We start from the raw sequence: 10640 nt of genomic DNA, 5'->3' as shown, positions 1-10640 counted from the left end.
CTGTAAAGCTTCAAGGATTTCCTAAGCAGGTGCCTGCCTGGTTTCCAGGATGGGACACACTTCAGTGAAGAATGGAGCAGTGGTGACCGCTTGATCCCCCGCCTGGGTGGGAGAGGGCGGGACAGTCCTGGGAGAAGGGCGGGGGGCGGGGCCAGGGACCACTTAAGGCGGGGTCAGGGCGGTTCTGGGAGCACCGGAGCTGGGGAGCAGGGGCCGGCTGGGTCGGCACTCACCCTCGACCCACCTGCCCTGTAATGGTAGTCTATCAGTGGTAGGTTCCTGGTTCCCCGGGGCATGTAGGCAGTTAGTGGTTGCCAGGTGTTCGGAGCCACCAGCGCTCCAGGTACCCTGGGAGCTTGCTTCTCTATCAGCGGTGCTGGCTCTTGTGGAGATGTCCAATTGACAGGAGAGCTACTGAGGACCATAACGCTCCCCTTTGAACCAATTCCACGGTGCCCATGGCTCTGCGGGCCAGTCTGTTGCCCCTGTGCTGCTTGGCACTCCTGGCACTGTCTGTCCAGAGCTGCGGGCCGGGCCGGGGACCGGTTGGCCGGCGGCGATACGTGCGCAAGCAGCTTGTGCCTCTGCTGTACAAGCAGTTTGTGCCTAGTGTGCCCGAGCGGACCCTTGGCGCAAGTGGGCCAGCGGAGGGGAGGGTAGCAAGGGGGTCCGAGCGCTTCCGGGACCTCGTACCCAACTACAACCCCGACATAATCTTCAAGGATGAGGAGAACAGCGGGGCTGACCGCCTGATGACAGAGGTAAGGAGCGCTTCTCCCCACCTGCTCTCCTGCACATCAGTAACTCCTCGTCGGTTTTTCTACCTGGGTATGAACTGTCACTTTATCTCCCGAGGCCTTAAACTAAAATAAAGTAAGACCTCCTTCATCACATCCTTCAAGAAAGCAAATAACCTGCTGGCTGGTAGTGGTTTGGAGGAATCCAAACGGCAAAGGCTGGGATGGGGAGGGGGAGGAGGAACTGACTAGTGAGAGTGAATCTGGGAGAGGCTGGAGTGAGGGCGGGGAAAGGAGGATGGCGGCAGGCGAGACGGGAAATGGCTGAGGCGTGGACCGGGGGTCAGCCACCGAGCCAGGCAGGAAGGGCTGGGGTGAGCTGGGGGCCAGGAGCTGGCTAGGGTAGGTAGCCTACAGAAGGCTTTACGCTTAGCCTGGCTCTTGGCCTGATGTCCAAAAGTTCTGAGTCAAAAAGAAGGGGGCTGAAAAAGGAATGGGCAAGAGTCAGGTTACCAGACCTTCTTCCAGAGAATGGGGTGGTCAGGGATTGTCCCCCCGTCTTGAGAGACTTTGGGCAAAAAAAATCGTCCTCGGAATAGATAGATGAACGGTGAGACCTTTGCCTCGAATAAATAATTAAATTCAACTACCGTTATGGAGCACCTGCTACAGATGGGCGCTGAACCTGCCTGGAATACGGTGGACCATGACCTGGAAAAGAACCTTCTCTGGTCACGTCCTGGAATGTCAGAACTGAAAGGAAATTCAGAAGACATATTTCTCCACCCCCACCCCACCCCTCACTTATATCTGAGAGGTGGGTCCCACGGGGAAAAAGCAATTTAGTCAGGGCCTCACAGCTAAATTCATGGCGTTGCCAAGACAAGAATTTGGGACTCAGGGTTCTGAGTCCTATATACTTTCCATTACAACACCTAATTGTGTGTGCAGTAAGGAGGTGGGGAGAGGAAGGGGTACGGATTTCCTCTCACTGCCATAGCTTTCCAGGTTACTTTGTTAGGAAAACCTGTACAGGGAAGAAGGATTTTTTTCTTTTTTCTTTTTTCTTTTTTTCTTTTTTTAATGTAACCCTTATGAGCCAGGAACTTGCTATGTAAAACTCACAGAAATCCTCCTGCCTCTACCTCCTGCTTGCTGTGGTTAAGGGTGAGAACTAATCACTCCAGGGATGAAGTCATTCTCTTTCTAGAAATCAGAAAGGAGCATTCCTTTCCACCTTGGCCATGGAACCTTGTAGTGCTTCCCTCTGGTTGAAACCTGCAGCAGAGGGTCAGAACAAGGGATAGGCTCAGGAGGCCTCCAAAGGCCCGGGCAAACACCCCCCACACACACAACACACACACACCCAGTCTTGCTTATCTCCCACACCCTGGCTGCAAAAGGACTCTATTGAGTTGGCTCCTCTGTTCTGGGCTACTGCCCCCGCAGGTCAGGGCCTTCTTAGGGGACAAAACGACACGAAGTTGGAAAGAGTACCACTTGTATAGCGCCTCTTCAGAGGTGCAGCTGACTAGAAAAGAGGGTAGGGAATGCCCCTCTAGCAATCATTTAGAATCCAAGTTCGAGGTGAGAGATGAAAAGGGACAAAGAAAAAGAAGTTGTTCTCTGCGCTCCTCCTGCGCTGCTGCTCCCGTGGTGTCGCGGCTCTGGTGCGCGCCAAGGTCTCCAACTCCCAGACCGGAGCCACCAAGATAACCGTGGCCTCCCTCCCCCGGGGGTGCAGGCCTGCGTCCGCTCCTTTTCCTCCACTCCCACCCTGCACGGGAGGTGGAGGTAGGTCCTGCCATTCTCAGGTGCTGCTCCTCCCACGCCTCTAAGGGCTGATTCTGAAACAGAGATGAGAGAGATGGGGGGCTCTCAGAACTGACACAGTGGCAGGCTGGCCACGCTGGGGGAGGGGACCTGGCGGGCGGGAGCAGGGATGTGGGGCGCGGCGTTCTGCCCTTTCCTCTCCCTGAGCCGGGGCGGCTGAAAAGCGCCTTTGTAGCTGGAGCTGCTGAGTCCGCTTCTCCCGACGCGTTCCCGGCCTCGGCCCGAGATTCTCGCTTAGTTAAGTCATCCGGGAGAATAGCCATTGTACTTTATGCAGCCCCCGCCACCCGACTCTTTTTCCAGCAGCCTTGATCCCACGCGGCTCTTCTTGGGCACCTCTGTAGGGGCGCACCCAGACCACCAATGGGTTAATGCTAGAGGCTGAAAGGAGGAGGAGGAAGGAAGGAAGGAAGGAAGCGATGCCCAGTGCCAGGGAAGGCAACCAAACAAAAGATGAATCAGACGGAGGGAGGGCAACTGGGGCCCAGGGCGGGGGTCAGGCTTAAATAGGACTCGATTCGGGGAGCCAGGCCCTCCCTAGCCAAACTTTCATCCTCTCTCTCTCCTATGAGTCTCTCTTTGATTGGACTGAGGTTCTGGAACAAATAAGGGTGAGATGTAGGCACTGAAAATGGGGGGAAATAACTAGGTATGGAGATACCCTCTCACCTTCAGAGGGGTTAATTCCATAGTTCGGTTCTCTAAGCATGCCCTGGCAATCAAGTACAGATTGGTTGACTACACCTATTCAGACCCTCGCTTCCCCAGGACACTGAGAACCCGAGAGGGAATGGACTTGGTCCAGAGAGTAAAGATGCACGGATGCCTTACTGGTCCCTTGCACCTCACCCTGCCCATCGCCTGCCCGGTGGTGATGGTAGTGGCAGTGGGGAAACTGGCTGCTTATTCCCCCCACTAGCGTTGCAAAGAGCGGGTGAACGCTCTAGCCATTGCGGTGATGAACATGTGGCCCGGAGTGCGCCTACGTGTGACTGAAGGCTGGGACGAGGATGGCCACCACGCTCAGGACTCACTCCACTACGAAGGCCGCGCCTTGGATATCACCACGTCTGACCGTGACCGCAATAAGTATGGTTTGCTGGCGCGCCTAGCAGTGGAAGCAGGCTTCGACTGGGTCTACTACGAGTCCCGAAACCACGTCCACGTGTCGGTCAAAGCTGGTACAGTAGACGCCAGATGGTGATCCATCCAAAGGGGGCTTTCATGGGGGATAGACTCCTTGCTACCCTCAAGGGACCAAACAGGCAGTAGTGTTGTAAACCAACTTCTCCATTTACACTCAAGGTGTGACTAGATCCCTGGAAATTGAACGATATCCCGTGACTAGTGAGGTCTGCGTTGGGCTTCACCCACATCTTCTAGAATCTGTTCTTGTATTTGCTGATCTGGTCTTAATCCTCTTTGCAGATAACTCACTGGCGGTCCGAGCCGGCGGCTGCTTTCCGGGAAATGCCACAGTGCGTCTGCGGAGCGGCGAGCGGAAGGGGCTGAGAGAACTCCATCGTGGTGACTGGGTACTGGCCGCCGATGCAGCGGGCCGGGTGGTGCCCACGCCGGTGCTACTCTTCCTGGACCGGGACCTGCAGCGCCGCGCCTCTTTCGTAGCTGTGGAGACCGAGCGGCCTCCGCGCAAACTGTTGCTCACACCCTGGCATCTGGTGTTCGCGGCTCGTGGGCCAGCGCCGGCTCCTGGTGACTTTGCACCGGTGTTCGCGCGCCGGTTACGCGCTGGGGACTCGGTGCTGGCTCCAGGCGGGGACGCGCTCCGGCCGGCTCGCGTAGCCCGTGTGGCCCGCGAGGAAGCAGTGGGCGTGTTCGCACCGCTCACTGCGCACGGGACGCTGCTGGTGAACGACGTCCTCGCCTCCTGCTACGCGGTTCTGGAGAGTCACCAGTGGGCCCACCGCGCCTTCGCGCCTTTGCGCCTGCTGCACGCGCTCGGGGCGTTGCTCCCCGGGGGTGCGGTCCAGCCGACTGGCATGCATTGGTACTCTCGACTACTTTACCGCTTGGCAGAGGAGTTAATGGGCTGAGCATCCGAGTATAGAAGTACTCCAGGCTCTGGGCGACACCGAAACCGAGGCGTGCTAAGATCTGGGGCTGTGAGCAGCACAGGTGATGCTGATTGGGAAAGTGGGTGTGGAAAGAGACTAGAGAAAAAGAAGAGCTGTACTGGAACTTATTGGTTTAGGGGCAACTTTTAGCTGAGAGGAGCGCTCCTTGGGTCCTTGATAACTGGGTTTGCTGATAGGCAACTCTTTAATGAGGACTTTTTTTGCATCTTCCCCAGTGCCCCAGTCTCACCCGATAATTTTATTTTCTATTTATAAATTGTAATATAATGATTTGGTTGCCCAACCCACCAAGGTGAGGGCCTGGAGTGTGGCATTAACACTGTCTGACACAGCCAGTCAATCTGATGCCTCGCGTTCTCCTGCAGGTGGCTTAATAAAGGGAAGGCTTATTGGAAACCACCTTCACTCAGGCAATTCACCTCCGAAGAGGAGGAGAATCCGGACTAACCAGAGTCAACACCTAATGCCCAACTCTCCCTTCTTCCGCAGCAGGATCTTCCAAACCCTTTTGCTGCAGAGGGCGTCCCAAACCATCAGCAACAGACCAGAAATACCCTGCCCTGTTTTTGGTGCTGGTCGCACCCCCATCTGGGACCAAAACTGTTCTTATGAGTACACATCCCAACTTGGGGGTGGGGCTTACCGGGGGAGCCTGAAGGCTGATGCTCAATACATTTGGAGTCTTCTATGGGATGTTTTGGCCTATCCCTGTCGACTATAAACCAGCCTAGCCGCCTCCTGCCCGCTGATGAAGCGGTCTGATTTTCTTTTTTCTGGGATTTTGCTAGGCCAATTTATGAATCATACACAGTCCACACACATTTGTGGCCTAGACAAAAGTCCTAGAGTGACCAGGAATGGTGGTACCCGCCTATAATTTCAACACTCTGGAGATGGAGACAGGACAAAACAGGAGGACTATGAGTTCAAAGCTAACTTGGGCTGCATTGTAGGAGAGAGAGAGAGAGAGAGAGAGAGAGAGAGAGAGAGAGAGAGGAAGAAGAAGAAGAAGAGGAGGAGGAGGAGGAGGAGGAGGAGGAGGAGGAGGAGGAGGAGGAGGAGGAGAGAAGCTGGGGAGAGAACAGGTTTTTGCTTGGGTATACCTGAGGGAAACAGGCTCACACCCCCGCCCCTTCCTTTCCCTTCTCCTGTTACTGACTGTGTCTCTTTGGCTGTTGTGGGGAATCTTGGGATTCTAACACGGTAGACACCTGAAATGCAGGTAGGTTGATGTCCCTAGCTAGGAGTGCACAGGTAGGGACTGCTCTGGAAGTGAGGTATGTAGGATCCTAGGGACAGTCAATGTACTCCCAGGGCCTGGGCTGAAACCTGTTACATCTTGTTGCTAGGAAGATTTACTCTGTTCTGAACTTCTGAGCCGAGGCCTTTCTATGAATACGCTGCCCTCTGGTGGCATTCAGGAGAATTCTAAGCCTAGGGACACAGAAAAACAGTCCCCCCCCCCCTCCCGCCCCCAATACGCGCAAGCACACACTTTCTCACACGCTGGACCAAAGGGGAATGTCTTGCATGGTGCAATGGACTTGCTCACAGGAACCATGTCTGAGGAGGCAGAACTGATGCACGGGGTCTGTTATGCCTTTAGCACTGTGCCGGCGTCTGAAGACCTGAGGGACCTGCTTGCTTTTCTTTCAATCCTTGACATTTTTTATAGCCTAGTTCAGCTCTGGGAAGCAGGAGATATAGGTAATAGTGTAGATGTCCTCATGTCCCACACTTTAGTGACCCTCAAACCTTGTGGTCCACAGGTAAAAGCAAATAGAACTCCAAACAGTGCCTGATGAAGGTCCTCCCATTCACCGACATCCTCCCTCTACATCCTCCGGTACCCATTACCCACCTGCCTTCTCCTTGCCTCAGAGACACATCCCAAACGATAGGCTTTTCTACTTCCTTTCTTACTCTCCTCTTGTTTGCTTCTCTTAGATCCTGGTACCTTTTTTCTTATCACCCAGGTGATGAGCAATCTGATAGGTTAAGTCTTTCTGTGTCGCTGGGTGACCTGTGTTTACTACATCTCCTAACTATTACTTGTATCTAAACTGCTGAGACTAAGGCTTTTAACCAGAAAACCATAATGGCTGGCTGGGAATATAGCTCAGTAGCAGAGCATTAGCCCCAGGTTCAATCCCCAGTACCTCTCAAATGGCAATATATATATATATATATATATATATATATATATATATATATGGGGATAAGGAGAACACATTGGTTTTTTTCCTTTTTTTTTAAAGGATTTATTTTATTTATTATATATACAGTGTTCTGTCTGCATGTATCCCTGCAGGCCAGAAGAGGGCACCAGATCTCATTACAGATGGTTGTGAACCACCATGTGGTTGCTGGGAATTGAACTCAGGACCTGGGGAAGAACAGCCAGTGCTCTTAACCTCTGAGCCATCTCTCCAGCCCCCCACATTGGTTTTCATTAAATCACATCCTGTAGGTTACTTCCCAGGCTGGAGGTTCGCATGCCCCCTCTAAAGTCATCCCTTGAGGCCCCTCCCCTCATTCTGTCCCCTTGAAGCTCCTCCCAGCTATCAAAAAAAAAAAAAGACGCTGTTTACAAGCAGGTAAATGCACCACCTGCTTCAAGCAGGCTTGCTAACTAGCCACACCGCACTCTCCAGCTGCAGCGGCTCTCCCCAGCACAGGAACCCAGCAGGCATGGCCTATCCTCTGCATTCTTTTCTCTCTGCTGCGCTGCTTCCTGCGATCATCGCCAACGCAAGCAGTCAGGGGTTGAGTTTTGTGTTTCAAGATGAGCTTGATAGCCGGGTGGTGGTGGCTCACGCCTTTAATCCCAGCACTCGGGAGGCAGAGGCAGGCGGATCTCTGTGAGTTCGAGACCAGCCTGGTCTACAAGAGCTAGTTCCAGGACAGGCTCCAAAACCACAGAGAAACCCTGTCTCGAAAAACCAAAAAAAAAAAAACAAAACAAAACAAAACAAAAAAGATGAGCATGATAGCCGGTGCCCATAGTCCCAGCACCGAAGGCTGAGGAAGGAGAATAGTCTTTAGTTCAAGGGCAGCCTGGGCTACTTTTGTGAGGCCCTGCCACAAACTGCTGGGAGTCCGGGTGAGCCACCACATCCAGCTAAGGCCAAGAGCTGTAAGCCATTCTCCTAGGGTAATACAGCCAACGTGTGATAGAATGGGGAAGATATACATGAACGAGAAGAGTGTTCTGATGGCTGGGTGGGATATGTGGTCTTACGCTGCCGTTCATTTTGCTTGGTCCTCTCACTACATCACTATAAAGCCCACACAGCTCCCCCGCTCCCGCCTCACTTCATAGTAGTCATCTTATTTAGAGCAGAGACGTAGACTACACTACATGAGAACAGTGGGACACATGGGTAAAGATACTCAGGGGACACTCACAGCTTAAAGACTTAGCTGTGGTGGCCATGGTAGCTCAGGGCTTTAATCCCATCACTTGGAGGCACAGGCAGTCAGATCTATGAGTTCGAGGCCATCCTGGTCTACAGAGAGAGTTAGTTCCAGGACAGCCAAAGGTACACAAAGAAATACTGTCTCAAAAACCAAAAGCAACCTCCCCCCAAAACAATGTATCCATTTATTATTGTCTGTGTACGAGTGTTTGGCTATTTGTGTGCCTGTGCACCACATGCATGCCTAGTGCTAATGGAGGCCAGAAGAGGGCACCAGATCCCCTGCTACTGGAGTTACAGTTATGAGCCACCATGTGTGGGTGTTGGGAGTCAAATGAGGGCTCTCTGCAAGAGCAGTAATTACTCATAATGACTGAACCCTCTCTTAAGCACTCCCTGATATGTATTTGACAATTATTTATCATTCTCTTTTTTGAAATCTTCCTGTTTAACTAATTTATTTTGCGAGTGTGTATGGATGTGTGTGTGTGTGTGTGTGTGTGTGCATGTGTGCATGTGCATGTGCCAAGGCAAATATGTAGAGGTCAGAGGACAGTCTTTTAGGTTGTCAGGCTTGGCAGCAAACACCTTTACCCACCGAACCATCTTACTTATCCTTATTTCTTATGTTCATTTGCTCTTCTACATCAAATGGCTATCCTCCTTAATTAAAACTATATAAACCAGGGGGCTGGAGAGATGGCTCAGCGGTTAAGAGCACTGGCTGTTCTTCCAGAGATCCTGAGTTCAATTCCCAGCAACCACATGGTGGCTCACAGCCAACTATAATGAGATCTGGTGCCCTCTTCTGGCCTGCAGGCACACATGGAAGGAATGTTGTATACATAATAAATAAATAAATCTTAACAAAAAACTATATAAGCCAGCTGGGTGGTGGTGGCGCATGCCTTTAATCCCAGCACTCAGGAGGCAGAGGCAGAGGGATCTCTGTGAGTTCGAGGCCAGCCTGGTCTACAAGAGTTAGTTCCAGGACAGGCTCCAAAGCTACAGAGAAACCCTGTCTTGAAAAAAAAAACCAAAAACAAACAAACAAACAAAAAACTATATAAGACATCTGGTTAAGAAGACATATGTTGTTCAGGCTTCTGGCAAGTTAGTAAGCCAGTGAAGAAAAGGGTGAGAAGAATTAAGGATGAACTTCAATGCTAGAGCACTTACCTAGCATGTGCAAAGCTCTGGGTTTGATTCCCAGCAATACAGTTCTTTCTGGACTAGAGGGAAGAGTTTAGTACTGCACTGTTCCGAATGGATGGGACTTCTCGAGCAGTAAGGTTAAGTGAGCAAGGTTAAGTGAGTAAGGTTAAGTAAGCAAGGTTAAGTGAGGTGGACGCAGTGGCTCATGTCTGCCATCAGCATTCAGGCAGTTGAGGAGAGGAGGCTGCTCACTGTTAGAGCAGTCTGAGTACACAGTGAGCTCCAGATCATCGTGTTTCAAACAAATAAAGGTGGCCAGGAGGCAGAGGCAGACAGATCACTATGAGTTGAAGGCCAGCCTGGTCTACACAGTGAGTTCAAGGTTGGCCAGTGCAAAGTAAGACCCTATCTTTAAAAAAAAAAAAGTTCAGGTGTGATGGCTCATTCACATAATCCCAGCACTTAGGAGGCAGAGGCAGGAATCCAAGGTCCTCCTTGAAGGCCATCTGGCCTGCATGATTCCCTGTCTGTAAAAATGTCAAGGGGGCTGGAGAGATGACTGCTCTTCCAAAGGTCCTGAGTTCAATTCCCAGCAACCACATGGTGACTCACAACCATCTATAATGAGATCTGGTGCCCTCTTCTGGCCTGCAGACATACAAAACAATGTATACATAAGAAAGACACAAATCTTTAAAACTAAATAATAAGTTATGTTTATTTATTAAAAAACAAAACAAATGTCAAACCAAAAGGTAGAATGAAGTTGTAACTGTGGACGGTGTCCTGGTGCTATGGGACTAGTGTACTCGTAAAAAGAAATATCAAAGCCGGGCGGTGGTGGCGCACGCCTTTAATCCCAGCACTCGGGAGGCAGAGGCAGGCGGCTCTCTGTGAGTTCGAGACCAGCCTGGTCTACAAGAGCTAGTTCCAGGACAGGCTCCAAAGCCACAGAGAAACCCTGTCTCGAAAAAAAAAAAAATATCAAGCCGGATATAGTGGTAACGCACGTCTTTAATCCTAGCACTCGGAAGGCAGAGGCAGGTGGATCTCTGAGTTTGAGGCAGCCTGGTCTACAGAGCAAGCTCCAGGACAGCCAGGGCTACACAGAGAAACCTTGTCTTGGAAAAGAAAGAAAGAAAGAAAGAAAGAAAGAAAGAAAGAAAGAAAGAAAGAAAGAAAGAAAGAAAGAAAGAAGAAATATCAAAACATCCCATACATCTTTTTAAAATTTTTATTTATTTTTATGTGTGTTTTGACAGCCTGTATGTATACCGTTTGAGTGTAGTTCTGCTATAGGCCAGAAGAGGGCATTATTCCCTTTAAACTGAAGTTAGTTAAGGCAGTTAAAGAGCTACCATGCAGGTGTTGCGAACCAAACCCAAGTCCTCTGTAAAAGC

General features: G+C 51.2%; 1 protein-coding gene across 1 annotated transcript; it reads left to right on the top strand.

Annotated features, from left to right (window-relative positions):
- The first annotated feature begins 214 nt into the window (after window positions 1-214).
- Dhh (desert hedgehog signaling molecule) lies at window positions 215-5349 on the top strand. The gene is made up of 3 exons (XM_075963551.1): window positions 215-761; window positions 3490-3751; window positions 3999-5349. The coding sequence occupies exons 1-3, from the start codon at window positions 459-461 to the stop codon at window positions 4622-4624; spliced, it is 1191 nt and encodes a 396-aa protein (XP_075819666.1). The 5' UTR covers window positions 215-458; the 3' UTR covers window positions 4625-5349.
- Window positions 5350-10640: the final 5291 nt, after the last annotated feature.

The sequence above is a fragment of the Microtus pennsylvanicus genome, chromosome 2 (assembly GCF_037038515.1).
Source record: "Microtus pennsylvanicus isolate mMicPen1 chromosome 2, mMicPen1.hap1, whole genome shotgun sequence".
NCBI lineage: Eukaryota > Metazoa > Chordata > Mammalia > Rodentia > Cricetidae > Microtus > Microtus pennsylvanicus.
The sequence above is the reverse complement of the archived record's forward strand: the minus strand, read 5'-3'. Positions and strand labels throughout refer to the sequence as shown.